Consider the following 18517-nt stretch of genomic DNA (forward strand, 5'->3'; position numbering starts at 1 on the left):
CTGCTGACATGGCTTCCCCCGGTTCCGGGGACCCCAGCCTGGCAGGTCTGCCCCCTCGTCCTGTAGACACTCCAGGTGAGGAGCGTGGTGGGGGGAGGGATGGAGGAGAAGGGGGTGCCCACCGCAGCCGGGGCTCTGAGAAGGTGGGAAAGGCGGCAGTGGCTCCCTCCCCTCTTCCTGGGGAGCGGCTCCTCCAGGGTCGAAGACTGGGGCAGGGCCAGGGTGGGGGCAGAGACCTCATCCCCAGATGGTTCTTCCTGCTGTCCTGCAGCCCTTGGACCCTGAGCCTGGAGGTGGGCCAGGGTCCTCCTCACTCCTCAGGGTCCCTTCCTGTTCATTCTCTGGCCCCCCTCCTCCACCCCCTCCCTAAAATCCCAGAGCTGGTCCTGGGTCCTCAGAGGTGCACACCCACTACGTGCTGGGGAGGGCAGTCATCCACGCCCACCCAGGGTCATCTTCCTCCACCCCTTGAATTTTGGACTCTGGCCACTGACCCTCTCTCCATCTCTGCTGTCATCACATTGGTGATCTCTTCCTTCTCCTGGCCCGTCAGCCCCCCCACCCAGCCACCTACACCCTGGTCATGTCCTTGGCCTTGTCAGCATCCAGACTGCAGCCGGGGCCTGACCCCGATCTCAGGACCAGGACCCCAGCACTCTGTGGGCGGAACCGCAGTCCACTGTTTCTAGCCTGTTTCCCGCCTCCTCTCGCCTGTCCTGCTCCCCCCACCCTGCTCATCCAGCTCTGCCATGATCATCACACCCTCACACACACCCTCCTTCCCTGGCCCTCTCTCGTTTGATGGTACCAGCCCCACCCCCGCCGCCCCCCAGCTCTCCGCCCACTCCTCGCCTGCCCCCATACAGCTGAGCCGAGCTGGGGATAAACTCAACCACGCTACCGCTCTCTTTAAATTCCTGACTGCAAGCTGCAGGGGGACCTCCGTGAAGAGCTGCGGGTCCCACTGCGTCCCTCCTCCCGACCAGTCCCTCCTCTCTCCTAGCAACCACCTTGCACCTCCCTCCACAGCCCCCATCCCTCTCTCCCTCCTCACATTCAGTTGCTGGCCTTGCTCACTCTTTCACAGAGAAAGAAGATTCCCACAACCGCCCAACCGCCCCTGTGCCCTTGGCCCGCTTCCTGCACCACCCACCCCTCTCCCAGCCAAGGCCAGCTTTCCGCTTGTCCTAGCCTTGCCTCCTGCCCAAGGCCATGACCCCAGCACCTCTCCACCCTCCTCTCCTGCATCCGGACATTTTCTCTCTTCATGAGATCTTTCCCATCGACATAAAAGCATGCGGTTATATATCCTGTCTCCTGACCCCACTTCCCTTTTAGCTACCGCCCTATTTCCCTGCTCCCCATTTTTAGCAAAACGCCTGGAAAAGGTTATTTATACTTGCTGTCTCCCAGTCTTTCCCTCCCATTTGCTCTGGAACCCACTGGACCCAGCCCCTCAGCTCTGGTCGGGGTCAGGGATGACCTCCACGCTGCTGAACCCGCCGCGGTCCGTTCTCTGGTCCCGCTGGACGTGACGCATGGGCGGAGCCCGGCTTAGGACCTCCCCCCCTCCTCGCTTGGCTCCCAGAACCCCTCGCGCTCCCAGCATCACTGCCGACCCTACCTCCTCTCCCTGACCTGGTGAGGGTAGGGCCCAGGCTGACTTCTCAGGCCTCTTCTCTTTCTTCTCACGATCTTATCCAGTTCTGTGGCTTTTTTTTTTTTTTTTTTTTTTTTTTTTTGTGCGGCTTGTGGGATCTTAGTTCCCTGACCAGGGACTGAACCCGGGCCCTCGGCAGTGAGAGTGCAGAGTCCTAACCACTGGACCGCCAGGGAATTCCCTGTGCCTTTCAATACCATTTCCCCGGGGTCTGTCTATCTCCAGCCTGGAGCCCCACCCCGCCTCAACTCCAGACTCTAGCTAACTGCCCTCTACACCTCTTCCTCAGCCTGTCTGAAGGTATCACCTGTTCAAAATTAGACTCTTGACTCCCCATCCCCAAGCTGCTCCTCTCTCAGTAAATGGGGCTTCCTTCCTCCAGTTGCTCAGGCCAGAAACCTCGATGTCTTCCCTTTTCTCCACTCCCCCCAGCACCAGCCCCTCCATCAGCAGATCCTGTGGGTTCCACCTTCAAGACACAGGCAGAGTCTGAGCACTTCTCTCCGCCACCCTGGCTGGGCTCCCAGCCCCTCTGCCCTGGATCACTGTCCTGGCTGTCTTACGGTCTCTGTGCTGCTGCCCTTACCCCTCACCTGTCTGCACCACAGCCACCAGACTCACCTGGCTAAGTGCAAGTCAGAGGGTGTCACTCCTCTCCTTGCCCCGGGGCCCACCCCTCTCCTCTCCTGGAGGCCTGTCCGCAGTTCCCCTCTTCTCCGCAGCTTTTCTCACCTCCAGCCCACAGCAACACCCCATAGCCCCTCCCGACAGCCCACCCACCTGCTGGTACTGAGTGTGAGGCCAGGCCAGTGCTTTGGACACCAGGGCAGTGCTGTGCCTCCAGATGCTCACCCTGGAGGTCTTCAGGGAGGGGGTGTCCTGGTGGACAGGGCAGGCTGCCTGGGATGGGGGCACCGCCATTCTGCCCATCAGAATCTGAGGCTCCTGCAAGGCTGCCTTGGATCTGTCCAAGGTGCTGAGTGCTATGGGCCCCAAGCTGGCCCCTCTGGCCTCACACCCTGCTCAGAGCCAGTCCACCACCTCTCTCACCTGTGTCTGCAGCTCTGGGAGCAGCTGCTTTGGTGTTGCCTGTGGGACTGAGCCACGAAAGCACTTTCCAGTGACAAAGAAGTTCGTCATGGCCTCATCTGTGAGGGCGGCAGATCAGGCTTGATTATTTCTATTTTTCGGAAGGGGAAATTGAGGCTCAAGGAAGTTAAAAGACTAGTCCAGGCTCTCCCAGGTGGAAGGTAGGACCTCTGACCCAGGTCTGCCGGCTCCTGGCCCTGGTGTGGGAGAAGCTGAGTGTGTGTTGTTCGCAGCTATGGTGGAGCCTGGCACACAGTAGGTGCCCCAGGGTACTTGTGTGAATGGAGGAGAATCACTGTCCAGAGGCCTCCTGAGCCAGGTGGGTGTGGCACAGTGGAGCGTGATCACATCACGCTCTGGGGTTGCGAGTCAGTTCAGTGTGTGTCTTCTCTGGGTCTGCATCCTCACCAGTAAAACGGCCTGAGTACTGTCACCCCCTCGCTGGGGTGCTGGGAGAAGGACCTGAGAATTCATGGTCAGAGGTTCATTCATCACCTCCTCCAAGGCCCCCCAGTCCCGCCTGTCCCCGGGGAGCTGCCCGGTCTGTCCTGTGTCCCCTGAGGCTTGTCTATACCCAGAGAGGGCCCATGGCTGCTTCGTTCAGTTCAGTACACCCAGAGCTAAGGCTTTGCTGAAGGGAGGACGGAAGGAAGGAAAGGTCTCCTGAACGAGGGGCCCAGAGCTGGCTCAGCAGCCCAGACAAGGTGTGGGCGTGGAACAGCAGCTTGGGCTGCTGCCTGGGGCCATGGATGGGCTTCAAGGTTGCAGGGACCCCAAACCAGGGCACACTGAGAGTGGACCCCGGGATTTCACCAGACTCCCTCAGCCTGGGAATCCTCATGTGAGTCACAGAGATCAGAGATGTCCTCATTTCCCTTGGGACGTGCTCCTGGGGTGGGGCTGGGTGCTGTCCAACAGGCACAGACCAGCCCAGCTTCCAACCTGACCCCTCTCCCGGGTGAAGCTGCTCTGCCCCCTGCGTCCCAGGGTCGCTGCACCCAGGCAGGGCTCCTCCCCGCCTCCATCCACAAGGCCCTGCATTGGCCCCTCAGTGTCCGCCCTGCTGAGCGCTCATCCTGTCCTTGTCCGACTTCATCCTGGATCTGCCCCGACCTCCAGCTGGGCCGCCACGGTCCATCCTCTGCAGGGGCCCAGGATCACCTTTCAACCAAGAGCCACCAGGTCACCCCTGCCCCAGTCCACTGTCTGGGGATGAACCCATGTCCACAGCAGGCCCTGTGTGGTCCCGCCAAACTATTTGGACTCCTCTCCTTCTGGAACTTTCCGCCCAAATAGTATTTAGTAGCCATAGTCTACACCCTTAGGGCCTTTCTGCCCCTCCTAGCTCCTTGGTGCTGCCCCTGGGGATGCGCCTCCCCGGCCCCTCTCAGCCTCCACGTGGCCTCTCTTGGTCTTCACGGTTCAGCCAGGTGGCGGGTTCTCCCTTCTCCTCTTTCCTCGCCACCCCGACAGTTTCAGGTGGTCGCGTATCCCGGCCGCTCTGTGACCCCTTCCCGCAGGTCCCGCCGCGACCCCGCAGACCCCGTTCCTGGACATCTACTGCGGGGATGCACAGCTCTGGGAGGCGCACTTCCGCGGCATCAGGCGCGCCTACTGCGCGCTGGGCAAGGAGCACGACTTCGCCATCCGCGTGCTCACGGAGGACTTCACGCTGCCTTTTCCTTTCGCCTGGCCACCAGGGCCCGACCCGGCCCGCGGGCCGCTCTTCTACGACCCGCACGACCGCACGGGCTTCGACTTCCTGCTGCAGGGCCCGGACGCGCCGCCCCCCGCGCTGCTGCGGCCCCTGCACAACACGGCGCAGGCGGCGGTGCGCAAGCAGCGCCTGGAGCAGCTGGCGCTGAGCTATGAGCGCGCGGGTGGCGGCCCCCGGCCCGGCCTCGCGCGGCTCCTGCCCGCGCCCACCGCCGGCAGCACCCTCCCGGGGCCCGTGGGGCCTGAGGCTGCCTCCCCGGGCGGGGGCAACCAGGCTTGGTTAGGTCCCCGAGAAAATGAATAAAGAGTGCCTCTGCTTCTCCCGCCCCGAGGCTCTTTGCCGGACACACCCAGACGGGCATCTGGTGCCAGCTAGAACCCCGGGGCCGCCCGGGGGGGCCAGACAGCGTCAGCGGTGGTGCGAGAGGTCCACTTTGTCCCAAGGGGATAATGAGTGAAGGAGGGTAAGTGGGAAAGGCCGCGGGGGCGGGCTGGCCAGGCCAGGAGTGGATGCGGGAAGGAAAGGAGCCGGGATAGCTGGGGTGGTGGCCCTCTGGGGCCCGGCCACTACCCTGTGGTGGGCATTAGCGCTCCCATCCTGCAGGTCAGGACCCCAGGTCCCAGCTCCTCCGGGATCAGCTGGGATTTGGTTCCCGTGTGTCTGATTCCAAGTTCAGCAGGCTTCCTGTTTTCCATGACAGAGACGCCTCAGGATCTGGGGTGGGGGGTAGGTGGAGAGGCAGAGGGAAGGGCAACGGGTAGCAGAGCAGGGGGAAGGGACACCAGGAGTTGGCGCACAGGGTGGGTGGGGGAGGGGATGTGACAGGGAAAGGGATGCCTGGGTGGGAACACCACAGGCACAGTCCCCAGACTGCTGCTTTCCTGCTGGCCGTCCATGCTGGCTCTGTGGAGAAGGGCGTGCCTCCTGCTCCCCCACACCCCCCCGCCTTGTGGGGCTGAGAGAATTGGCTGGGCCGGAACGGCCATCAGTGACCTGGCTTCCATCCTGGGTGCATCTCCCTCTGTAGGTGACAAGCCCTGGCAGAGGCCTGTCTACTGCGGGAGGCCAGCGGCCAGGCAGAGCCGCTGCATGCAAGACCCCAGTGGTTTCCTCCTCTGACCAAAGGCCCAGGTTTCCTCTTGTTGGGGGTTTGGATTCCAGGTGTGCAGGCGAGGTGGGGCGGGCTGGGAGGACACATTCTCACTCGAGTGCAGATGGAATCAGAGCTTTTCTTCCTTTCTTCTAATCCAGGAGTTATTTATAGCTTTCTGGTGGTGGGCAGAAATGGTTTCTCCAAAGTCTTGCTTGGTTTGCAGGAGAACTGGTGACAGGAAATGCGTAGCTCTGGAGGAGAGGGGCTCAGGCTCTCCAAGAGGGGTCCTCGGCTTCCCTCTCCTCTGCTGGTGGCCCCATAAGAACCCCAGCCCTGCTGCAGATTCCTTTCCTCTTGTGGGCTCCTCTCTCCAGTTTTATAGAGACGCGCGATGGTTACACTGTAATCCTTATGCATGTGAATCCTGATGGGGTAACCGCAATAACAGCAGTAGGGGTCATCTATCCCATGTTGTGTGTTAGTTGTTTGGGTTTTGCCCCAGAAGCAGTCCCTAAACGTAGATTTGAGTGCAGTGGTTTATTTGGGAGGTGACACTTGGAAACACAGGTAGGGGACGGAGGAAGTGAGACAGAGAAGGGAAAGAAACCAATAAAGGGCGTGACGTACAGCTAGTTAGGCCTGTGGGCGACTGGAGGTCCCTCTGGAGACCTCGGGAGATGGCGTGGGGCACACCTCACTGCCATCCCACCCCGGGGACAGGGAAGCCAGTATGTTTTTGTTTGTTTGTTTAAATTTATCTTTGGCTGCGTTGGGTCTTCGTTGCTGTGCATGGGCTTTTTCTAATTGTGATGAGTGGGGGCTACTCTTTGCTGTGGTGTGTGGGCTTCTCATTGTGGTGGCTTCTCGTTGCAGAGCATAGGCTCTGGGCGCGGGCTTCAGTAGTTATGGTGCCCGGGCTCAGTAGTTGTGGCGCCCGGGCTCAGTAGTTGTGGCGCACGGGCTTAGTTGCTCCGCGGCATGTGGGATCTTCCTGGACCAGGGCTCGAACCTGTGTCCCCTGCATTGGCAGGCGGATTTGTAACCACGGTGCCACGAGGGAAGCCCTGGGAAGCCAGTGTTTAATCACTACCTCCCTTGTCCTGTGGGGACCAAGCACGCACCTTGCCTGAAAGCAGCAGAATTGGAGAGTAACCATTTAGAAACTTTTACAACAAGTTGTCAGAGTAGTTTTATGACTGTAAAGTGTAATAATAAGAATATGGGGTTTATATTTAGTATATTCTTTAAGTAGAAATTTTTCTAGAAATGTAGTTTATGAAAGTATTGGTCTGTGACAGATTGGAAATAAAAAAAGACGGTCCTTTATCACCACTAGTTTGAGAAGCACTGACCTAGGGGAGAAAGACCCCAAGTAAGTAACCTAGTAAAGAAACAAATATGATTTTAAAACAAAAACAAAACAGCAGTAAGTACTATGAAGAAAATGAATAAGGACAACCCCATTTCAAACAGGGTGGTCATGAGGGCCTCTCGGAGGAGGTGGTGCTTGAGGTTGAAAGAGTTAGGAGCCAGTCATGTGAACGTTGGGAGAGGGTGCTCCAGGCAGAGGGGCAGCCTGGGCAAAGGCTGGGCAATAACAAAAGCTTCAGGGCTTCCCTGGTGGCGCAGTGGTTGAGAGTCTGCCTGCCAATGCAGGGGACACGGGTTCGTGCCCCGGTCCAGGAAGATCCCACATGCCGCGGAGCGGCTGGGCCCGTGAGCCATGGCCGCTGAGCCTGTGCGTCCGGAGCCTGTGCTCCGCAACGGGGAGAGGCCGCAACAGTGAGAGGCCCGCGTACCACACACACACAAAAAAATAAAAAAAATAAAAAAATAAAAAAAGCTTCAAGGGTCACAGGACTGGACAGGGGCTGTGAGGCCAGAGCACGGTGAGCAAGAAGGGAGGCTCACTATTCGTTGAACGGCCTCCCCCTTATGGGGGCACAAGGCTCTCGAACCCCAAAGCCCTTTTCATTCACTGCATCATTTCATCCTCCCTGTAGTTCCGTGAGGTCAGTGGATGAAAGAGGACCCTGGGGCCTAGAGAGGGGAAAGGACGTGCCCAAGACTATAAGCCAGCATGTTATTAGAACTCCACATTATAGCCACAGAAGGCCTGGCTTCAACAGGCTTAGACCACAAAAATTTCAAAAATGGTTCATGTAACTGGAAGGTCCAGAAATCAATTGAGCTTCATGTAAAGTTTGATCCAGGGGCTCAAGGTTTGATCTAGCCCTCAGACTAGCTACCTCAATGGTGGCAGCATGGCTGATGCACCTCCTGCCTTTTCAGCCTCCCTGGCCTCTGAGAAGGAGAGAGGCCACTGGTTTCCCAGAGCTCTCATGGAAGAATGAACCTGCCTCAAGCCCCAGGAAGCCTCCCTGAATGGCCTGTTGGTCCAGTAAGGTCATGTGCCCACTTCTGAACCAGAGAGTACCCTGTATTGATTGGCCTAGGCATGTGTTTCCTGAATGAATCCCTGTGACCAGAAGGTGGGATTACCTTGACTGGATTCTAAGAACAAGGCCAGGAACACTATGGTGGACCAGCTTGAGGCGGACAGAAGGGATGGTGGGGGGATGACCGCTGTGTCCATCATAGCCAGAAGATGTGAGCACTGGGATTTGGCCCCAGGCCTGACTTTTTCTGCCAAATCACGCATTTTCTCTTCCAATTAAATATGCTGTTCCCAGGGAGAAGCTTGGTCAGAAATGGCCACAACAGGTCCTCTGCTGTTTCATGTGAACCTGTGTTGATCATATAATTTGTCTGCTGACCACCCACTCAGTGCCGGGTCCAGTGCTAGGGCAGAGCATTTGGAGAGGGAAGACTTCCTGCATCAAGAAGCCCCTGGGTTGGGGGTTGGGAGACATCAGGACATCTGCTCGTTGCCCCTTAGACGCGTGTCTGGGCAGTCCCTTCTGGGACACAGGGTCTCTTGCTGCCCTCCACCACAGGGAGAGCCATGGAGCCCTCACCTTGCCCTTTTTGCTCTGGCTGCTGGGATGCTCAAAGCACATCTGTGCCCCGCTGCTCTGACCTTCCTCAGGCATGATCTCCCAGGCAGCATGCCTCTCCCTCTGGCTTCACTGTCATACTGGGCTGGTTTTCAAGTCTTAGGCTGAGGGGTTAGAATTTTAAGAATGATGTTTCCAATTATTTTTGGAAATTGGAGGGAAACACTTCCTTTTGAAAGTTGCAGACCCTGGATCTGGGTGGCAACCTTTCACCCACACCATCCTCCCACTGACTTGCCAGAAGGTTCTGTTGTCTTCTCAGAACCATGCCTGGTGGTCTGCACTGAATATTGTGGCTGTTGTGTCAGGGGCCGACTGCTGTGATGTTGGGCCCTGGTACTCCCTGGGGTGGGCAGGGGCTGCAGTCCAGGCTTCGGGGGACGACGGACCTCTGCTAGGATACTGGGTCCTCCACCCACCGGCCTGGCAGCCTTTGGTCATCACTAATCTGGGGCTTCAGCAGTAGGTAGGAGCACACTCACGGTGCCTCCAGGCCGGTTGCTGGGGGGTGGAGGTGGGCGATCTCCCTTGGTCTGGCCCCTGGGTCAGGCTGGCACACGGTGAGAGCCCACAGAGAGGCAGCTGATTCCACCGGGATTGTCCACTCTGCCAGCGGCTAGCACTTGTTCCCTTGTCTTCACCCAGGGTGGCCGCTCCTCCTCTGTCCAGGGTCCTGTTTCTCCACCCTGGAGCCCAGAACACACCTCCTCTCCACGCCCCCTGCTCAGGGCACCGGCAGCCTCGCCAGGTCGTTCACATCAGCATCACCGCTGGCGCAGCAACATGTGGGGCAGGGATGTGACCTGTCAGCGTTCACTCGGGACCTCTGCTTGTAGAACCTGCTTGGCAGCAATGGGAGCTCTGAATGTGCTAATGTGACCCGGGGCTGTAACCTTGCTGAGCAGAGGGGCTGGGCATCCTGGGGGGCCCCAGGAGGAGGGCAGGAGTCAGGGTAGAGGGTAGGTTCCCTCTACCTGCCGGCCACCGTGGTGTTCCCAGGGGGACAGGTGGCTTCACGGCCTTCCGTATCCAAAGGAGGCAGCTCCCTTTAATCCCTGGGCTGCTGGGAACAGGGGTCAGGCCACACCCCCCGCCCCGCCTCTGCCCCAGTTTCCCGGGAACAGGCTCTGAGAAGCAGTGAGGATGTTTAATTAATTGCAATTACAATCTTCAAAGGAAGCCGGGAGTTGAAAGTTGTTCCTAATTACTGTGTTATGATGTCGGCCGGCTCCCCAGATTGATTGTGTTAGAATTTCCGATGGAGGATTAATTGAGTTGCTGCGAGGACCACTTTGTGTCCCTCCCCCTCACATGCAGTCTGTGTTCAGCCTGGAATGACAGTGAGGGTGGAGGCCGGTGGCAGCTGCGCCTATGAAGAGCTCAAGGCCAAGGTCAGGGCCTCCCCCTCGGCTCTGGCTCAGCAGTAGGGCTGTGGGACCAGGGCCAGAGTGGCTCCCTGCGGCCACTAGTGTACTCCACCACGTCTCCTGTCCTGCCTCTGGCACTTCCCCGGGTGGCGGCTGCTCTGCCAGGCCCCTGCGGTTGGGTGGGGTCGCTGACCAGGTCTGGCCAGCGAGTCACGGTAACCATGCCACCTGTCCCTTCTGGGCCAGAGCGCTTCCTGCCAGGGCGAGACCCCCTGGAGTCCTTTTTCCCTCTGCCACGTGACCGGTGGCACTGGGGACAGTGCCTCTCCACCACCCTGAGTCCAGGAAGCACCTGCAGCGTGAGAGAGAAATAGCCCATTGTTACCCCAGCCCCTGAGATTTGGGGGGCTGTTTCCTCCTGCAGCGTAAGCTAGCCTCTCCCGACTGACCCAGGCAGGAGCAGCTGCCGAGTGTGCAGGCTCAGTGCAAAACGAGACGGGGGTCGGGGGGGACCCTTGTTCAAAATTGGTAAAATTGCAGGCGGGCGACAGCAGAGCGTTAAACCAGGCTCATCCTGCCCCGAGGCACCTTCTACTTCTTTCCACGGCGTCACCGAGCACTCGTCGGGCTCTCTGCTCTGGGACCTGGCAGGGAGTGAGGCCAGGAGCCCCTGCCCTGCGGGGTGGAAGGTGCAGGCCCACAGGAATGCTGCCGTCCAGGGGTGCTGAGAGGCTCGAGGGGCATCGGCGGGCAGGCAGGGGATGGAGGCCATCAGAGAAGGGAGATTTGATCAGAGCCCCCAGGGAAGGCGAGGGGGGAGGCAGACTGGGGGAGGGGAGCCCAGGTGGGCAGAAGTGGAGGGTGCCGGCTTCTCCTGTGGGGTCAGGACCTGATTAACGGGACTTTGGCTAGTCCCATGGGTGGGTTTGGAGCAGAGAAATGACACATCTCATTAATGCTTTAAAACATGCACTCATAAGGGGGGTTGGTGATTTTGCCCCCAAGGGGAAAACCTGGTTTTTTTTTTTTTTTTGATTTTAATGCTTGGCTTATTTATTTATTTATTTATTTATTGGCTGTGTTGGGTCTTCGTTTCTTTGTGAGGGCTTTCTCTAGTTGTGGCAAGCGGGGGCCACTCTTCATCGCGGTGCGCGGGCCTCACACTATCGCGGCCTCTCTTGTTGCGGAGCACAGGCTCCAGAAGCGCAGGCTCAGTAGTTGTGGCTCACGGGCCTAGTTGCTCCGCGGCATGTGGGATCTTCCCAGACCAGGGCTCGAACCCGTGTCCCCTGCATTGGCAGGCAGATTCTCAACCACTGCGCCACCAGGGAAGCCCGAAAACCTGGTTCTTGATGGGGGGTGAAGAAACTTTATTCTTTATGCTTGAAGCACAAATATGCATACAGTACATGCAGAGGTGCACAGTTTATCTGTGGTATGAAAATTTCATGGGGTGCAAATCAGGAAAACATGTCTAAAAAGACTCCTTAGGTGTTGGAGGGAGATAACGAAAGAAAGGCTGAGAAACACCAGTCTAGAAGGATCACTTTGCTGCCATGGGTTGAAATAGGTTCGGGGTGGGCTCCATGGAGGAGGGGAGAGCTAGAGTCTGTTGCAATAATCCAGCTGAGCCACGCATCTCCCGAGCGGAATGGGGGTGGCGTCCGTGGGGTTTCCTGAAGGTTAATATGAACAGAGAGAGGGAGAGAAGTCAGGTAGCCCCAAGGTTTGGGCTGGAGCAGCAGGAAGGATGGAGTTCCCGTCCCCTGGGATGGGGAGGCTGCGGAGGAGGCCGTCTGGGGAGCCTGGGGGACCCCGAGGAGGCGGCAGGCTCAGCACGGTGGAGGCCTGCAGGCAGATGGGCGTGCGGGACACAGGCTCAGCACGGTGGAGGCCTGCAGGCAGATGGGCGTGCAGGACACAGGCTCAGCACGGAAGGAGGACCTGTCCGGCGCTGGCAGAGATGCTCGAATGGCCCAGGAGCGGTGCGCTTGGAGCCCCTCGGCTTGGCAGGCCCTCAGGCTTCTCATCTGTGTAATGGGGGCGCTGACACTCGCCCCTGAGGCTGGTAGTTTTCTGTGGGGTGGGGACTGTCACCCGCAGGAGCTGTTGAGGCCCATTTGAGGCCCCAGTTCTGGGCTGTTGCCGGGGCGATGAGTGTTCCCATGGCCTTTAATCACTGAATGCTAACGAGCCCTGAAATTAAATTAAGAAGAGGAGCTGACGGCCCAGGCATCCCTTCTCTCCCACCACCACAGAGTTAATGGGAATCCTGGGGACAGGGGTGGGGGGGTCGGGGGGGCAGAGAGGGGCTGTGATACGGTAGGTTTCACCCAGGAGGGTGCAGGCTGGAGGTTTACAGGGTATCCTGACATTCAGGGATCTGCTGGGCTCCTGTGGGCCCCAGAGCATCCCAGCCCCAGACCAGGCTGGTCCCATCGTTTCCCGCTTTCCCAGTGGGGGAGATTAAGGTATGCCACCATGGCCGGGCAGAGTGACCAGCAGGTTTCTGGTTCCAAAGTCCATGCTTCCTGTGATGGCCCTGAGCCCTGGCCGAGCTCCCTGACCTCTCCGATCCCTGGTCTCCTCATCTGTGGGACAGAGTGGGGGTGCACGGTGCGGGGTTAACTGTCGTGCTAACTGGAGGAGAGGAGGGAGGTGTCCGCGCTCAGCCTGGCCCCAGCCGCAGGACTGCCGGCATCTCCCCTAGCCATCGAGGTCTTGGGCCTGGAGCCTCAGGCTCCTGTGTCTGTGACCGGCGAGTGTCCCTGGGGTGGGCCTCAGTCCTCTGACCCCCACCCTGCCATCAGTCACCGGCCACACTGGCCTCAGCCGGTTCCCAGGCCGAGAGTGCTGGAAAGATTCCCCGGGAGCTCCCTCCCTCTTGTTCAACTGGTGTTTGTTCCAAATGCGTGAATATGCGCCCACCCCCTCCAGGCAAACTTCCTGCACTTCTGCAGCCCAGTTCTACATTAATCACAGCTAATTGTTAGCGGGAGTCGTTTATGTCAAGAGCCATTATTCCTGGGAGTAAAGAGAAAAGAGCTGCCTTTCAGGAAGCCTGGTGTTGCCCGTCGCCAGGGGAGGAACCATGCCAGACTCTGAAGGGGTCCCCGGCCTGGCCTGCCCGGCCCACTCCCCGCGGCTCCAAACTGCGTGTGACAAACGTGGGGTCTCTGGCCTCTGCTGAATATTCAGGGAAACGAGCACCTCCATCACGCTCACACTGTTTTCTGGTTGTTGTGGGTTTCCTTGAAACTGAGGAGAGTTTTTTCTTTTCTTCCTTTTTTGGCAACAACAGCTGGGAATAAGTTGACACTTTCTAAAAACTGCCACTTCTTGCTTGGGAAGGTAGCAGGAGGGGGGCCCCCCCGCTCGCCGAGCCCCCAGGCCAGCCCCAACCTTGCACACCAGGCCGGGTCTGTCCCAGGTTCGCTGCTGGGAGGTCAGGCTGGGCGGGGTGTCGGGGAGGGAAGCGGTGGGCTCACCCCCCAGGACCCAGAGGACGCTCGGAGGGCTTTCTGCACGTTTCACGTGTTGAACGTTGTTTCTGTGTTTTCCTTTTTATCGGGTCTGAAATCAGTTTATTAACTGGAATGTTTGGTCGGTGTTTTCTTATAATCGGGGTATAATCGGGGTAACAGTCTGATGCCTGTTAATCCTGCCTGAGGCCACACCTGTGAAGACTGGGGCGTGAGAACAGGTGTGCGGAGCCCCCAGCGCGAGTGTGCATGAGGGTCTGTGCACGTGGGTGGGTGTGCAGATGTGAGCCCGTGTGCGTGCTCGTGTGTGTGCGTGTGCACATGCATCTGTGTATGTGTGCAGGCATGTGCATGTGTGTGTGTGTCTGTGGTCACAAATAACACAAGGGCCTTCACAGTTCCTGAAGCCCTGCTCCCCTCGCCCCTCTCTGTCCCCCCAACTCTCTGAGCTCTGTGATTTTAGGCCCATTTTACTGATGAGGACACTGAGTCTGAGAGGGCTTAGGGACTCTCCTGAGGCCCCCAAGCTGAGCACCAGCCCAGCTGGGACATGTGTCCACAAGGCCCCCTCGAAGGCACAGAAGTCGCTGCTCGGAGGGGCTGGGGGTGGGGGTGGGGGTGGGGCAGGACACAGCGTCCTGCCTCCTTCCACCTCTCCCGTCCCTCCTGGCTGGTCTCTGCCCTCTCACCAGCCCCACCCTGCCCAGTGGGGCCCGGCCCTGTCCTCCCTTTCAGCCTTCTAGTGGCTACCGCACCGCTCCCGCGCCTCCGTCCCCCGTGCCAGCACCGTGTCTGTCTTCCCACCTCCGGGTCTGTGCTCCCGGGCGAGGGCGAGCACCTCTAAGCCCACAACAGCTCAAAGGGGACATGCCGGTGCTGTCCCCCGGGCCCCGTGTGCCCATGGCCCCGGGGAGTCAGTGACTCTTCCCTCACCCCCATGCCACCACCGGGCGCCCGGGTACCTTCCTGCTCTCCGCTGTCCACCTCTCTGGCACAGGTAGTCTCCCGGTCACGCCCACCTACTTTGCACACCTCCTCCAGGAAGCCTTCGTGGATGCTCCCACACCCCGAGCTGGGATCCCCTGGGGTTCTCCCCTGGGACTGTTGTCACGCTGAGTGATCCTCTCTGCTGTGTGCCATCTGCTCCTGGCGAGGCTGAGTCTTGCGTGTCTGCGTGCATGGGGCCCAAAGCAAATGCTCTGTGGTCTCCTACGTTGGTGAGGTGACCCGTGGACTAGAACCTTGGCTAGAGTTGGAGCCCCACCTCCAGCCTTCAGTGCTGATTCCTGCCCCGTGTCACTGGGGGGATGGCAGGTAGGTCCTGCGCTGTGGCTGATGCTGCACCGTGGGTCCGGGCTTCCTCTGCTTCGGTGTTGAGAAGATCCTGAAGCGAGTTCTCAGCCCAGCCAGACATGCGCCCTGATTGATTGGTGATGTCTGCCGCGGGCGTGGGCGGGGAGGTGGCCGCCTGCATCCTGCTGAGGCCAGCCAGCTCTTGACCTTCCCTCCTACTGCAAACCACCTGAGGGCAGGGTCCTGAGGCCAGGGTTCGGGCTCTCTCGTGTCTGTAAGTCTGTCCTGGCACAGGGATCTTGCCCAGTGGCTGAAGGAGGCCAGAGGAGGGGGGCGGGAGCGGCCAGAGGAGGAACAGCTGAGGCTGAGCCCCAAGGGTGAGGAGGGCGGGAGAATCGCACCTGCTCCTGCCTGGGGCTGGGTTTAGCCTGGGTCCCCGCTCCTCACGCTGAGGCACTGCGTCAGGGGCAGCACGGCGTGGGCCCTGCACTCTCAGCTCTCCTGGCAACGGTACCCCAGCCCCAGCCATTCTGGAGCCGGAGAGTCAGCAGACAGGGCGGCAGCACAAAACCGTCTGTCCCACGCGCCCAGCAGAGCCCCGCCAGGCACGGCCCAGACCCCAGAGCCCATACCCTGAGGGCCATTCAGGAGGCCCGACAGCCCCTCCCCATCGTGGGGCGCCCGGTGTGGGACAGCCCATGAGGGAGTGGACTCAGGCCCCAGGCAATGGTGCCCCTTTCTGAAGGCCCCGCAGCCAGACGATGACAGACCAGCTCCTCCCACCTCTGTCCTCCCCACGCCCCCTTGTCCATGGACTGGTGAGGCGGCCCAGCTCTGTCGTCACCACCTGCCTCCTGGAGAGAGCCCGGGCCTCCGAGTCAGAAAGCCTCAGGCTCACACTCAGGCGTGTCCCTTATTAGCTGCCCCAACTGGGTGACGGTCTCCCGGCCTCTGAGTCACTGTAAGATGGCGGTGCTCTGGGACCGAGCGAGGCGAGGACTGTGAGATTGCAGGCTGGGACCCCAGAGAAGTCGGGGAGCCGGGTGGGAAAACTGATCCTGCCGCCCTGCTGGGAGTCTCCAGGTCTTCAGGCAAGCGGGGCCACCTTCTTAGCACGTCAGAGTCTCAGTGAAGGACCAGATGGTGTTTTGAGCATTTTAATAAGAGCTATTTGCAGTGTTGTCGCCATAAAAAAATTCCTGCTTAATGAGCAAATGCATGTCAGTAGCGAGTTAAAGGCGCTTGGATGTTTTAAATATTATGTACGTCGTGTTCGTGTTAACAAACCTGATTTTTAATTACACCTTCCCCTGCTGCCTGGCTGGGCTGAGTGTAAGGGAAGGGAGAAAAAAATCAGGCAAAACAAGCGTGGTTTGCCGTCAGAAGCGACAGCCAGGCTCTCTGGCTCTCCCCTTCGCAGACACGACGCTGACGGTACACAGACACCGGAGCCTGCCAGGGGTTCCGGCACGGCTCTGCCCTTGCTGACTTTCACTTCTCAGTCTCAGGCTGAGCCCTGATCCTGGTCAGAGAATGAGTGCTGATCCCTGGCTAAACACTGAAGCTGAATCCTGGCCATATACCGAGCCCTGACCCCTGACCACAGGCTGAGCCCGGATCGCAGTCACACATTGAACTCTGACCATGACCTGAACCCCGATCCTGGGCACTAACTGAGCCTTGATCCCAGCCATGGACGGAACACTGAGCCTGTTCACAGACTGAGCCCTTAGACACGTACCAACGACCTCACTCGCTTTGCTGGTGGAAACAGGAAGTCCCTGAAGGCTTCAGGAAGTCCCCTCCTTCTCCTTCTCCCTCCCCCACCATGTCCTCAGTGCTGCGAAACGGGAGTCCTTGTTCCCTTTTCAAAGATCTCGCTTCCTGGGGTCCATGAACCCTAACCTGAGCCCATCACCTCCTCACCTACGCCTGCCCCAAACCTCTCTCCTCCTGGGCCACCCCTCTGGCCGGGTTGGGAATCCAGACCCTGGCTGCGTGCCGCCTTCTGTCCTCACGGGTCCCCGAGCCCCTGAAGGAGGGACAGCAGCTTACGTCTAGTTGTATCCCTGGCGCTGGCACTGAGCCTGGGAGGCAGGAGACTTTTATCACAGGTTTGCTGAATGCACGAGCGAGCTGGCCTGGGATCTCGAGGGCTGCAAAGGAGCATGGCTGGGTCCATGCCCAGGTCAGCCAGGCCCGTGAAGAACTGTGCCTGAGAGCACTGGGGAGGCTGGCCCAGGGTCAAGCTGAGGTTCACGTCCAGGCGTGCCAGAGTCTAATCTAGTGCATGGTGGTGGACTCAGGCCTTCTGTGGGCATTCACTGAGCACCTGCTATGAGCCGGCCCGTTCTAGATCCTGGCGACATGCCGTGGGTGAGATGCCGTCCCTGCCCTCCGGGGGCTTGGGTCCCAGTGTGGGGAGACACGTGGGCAGATGGTCCTGGGTAGTGAGCAGTGGCGACTGGGAGGCGGGATGGTGGCTGTTAGGGTCGGCGGGGCAGCTCACACTCTTTGAAGACCCAGTGATGTGATATTGCAGCTGAGCCTGAATGGGGAGGAGAGGCGCTGGGGACGTGGCATTTGGGCACAGGGACAAGCAGCCTGAGTGCCCAAAGGAGCCAGGAGACCTGCGTCCAGGCCAGTGTGTAGTGTTAGGCCCAGCACCATTGGTCTCCAGGCTTCACTTCCACATGTGTGCGGTGGGATGATAATTCACTCAGCAAACCCCATCTGTGTGCCAGGCACTGTTCCAGGAGGAGACCAAGCAAACGAGGCGGCCTGCCCGCCTGGAGCTTACACCTTAGTTCATCAGTTCTCAAAGGGGGGGCCCGTGGAACCCCAAGCGGGGTCCCCACGACGCTCTCAGGGGACCCACAAGGTCAAAGCCACTTTCACAAAAACACTCAGATGTTGTTTGCCTCTTTTGTGTTGGTATTTGCACAGATGGCACAAAAGCAGTGACAGGTGAAGTGGCTGATGCTTGGGCACAGATCAGAGTGGTGGCACCCAACCCTGTTCCCAGTCATGGGAGTCTTCAAGGCCACACACGTGCAAAACGGGCCCCCCAAATTCAGCTTCACTTAAGACTGCAGGGCAATCCTTTCACAGTTGTGAGTACCTGTCTGTGCAAACCCTCTGAGGGGTGGGAGGTGCCCGCCGAGCACCTCTGCTGTGTCCACCACCGTTGTGTTGGAAAAGAGCCCTGGGGCCTCTGTTTTGAGTTACAAGCCAACTAGCCACACTTTCCTGAGAGAATGCGGTCCTGGTGGTCGTCCCCAAGTGCGGCCTCAGCACCAGGATGTCAGCACTGGCTCTGTGACCCTCCAAGGGCCCTCCTGGGCCTGGGTCCTGGGGGCCACAGAGGACAGGCCAGCGGAGAATGAGAGAGAGCCGCCCACACAGCCCAGTGTCCCTGGGGGGGTCGTTACCTCCTGGGACCTGTGCTCTCATTGGGAACACGGGGTTGTTACACCCTCCTTGAGGTCTTCTCTGACGTCCAGAGTGTTTGTAAAGTGCTGGCATTTGTAGAGGTTCTAAAAGTGGCCCAGTCATTGCTGGGAATAAGAACCTTCTCACAAACCTTATGAAATGGGCCCCAATAGTCTGTTTTCAAGAAGAGGGAACCAAGGCTCAGAGTGGGGAGCTGACCTGTTTGGGGTTCCAGAGCGAGCGGGCGGGGGTTGCTGCCCAGGCTGGCCACCCCCCTCCTTGGGGCTGCACGGTGCCCCTTCCCTGCCTGCTCTCTGAGACCCATGGGGTCCTCCCAGGCTGGTACCCTAGCCTGATTTGTAGCTCA

At 59.3% G+C, this 18517-nt stretch overlaps 1 protein-coding gene across 1 annotated transcript; it reads left to right on the forward strand.

The window, feature by feature from the left end:
- The first annotated feature begins 8 nt into the window (after positions 1-8).
- On the forward strand, positions 9-14541 carry C13H8orf90 (chromosome 13 C8orf90 homolog). Its single transcript, XM_060115740.1, is given in 7 exon segments — positions 9-87; positions 4270-4634; positions 4636-4731; positions 4820-4883; positions 9894-9967; positions 14161-14338; positions 14423-14541. Coding segments are annotated over 7 exon segments (975 nt in total).
- Positions 14542-18517: the final 3976 nt, after the last annotated feature.

This window comes from Mesoplodon densirostris, chromosome 13 (genome assembly GCF_025265405.1).
Source record: "Mesoplodon densirostris isolate mMesDen1 chromosome 13, mMesDen1 primary haplotype, whole genome shotgun sequence".
NCBI classification, from domain to species: Eukaryota; Metazoa; Chordata; class Mammalia; order Artiodactyla; family Ziphiidae; genus Mesoplodon; species Mesoplodon densirostris.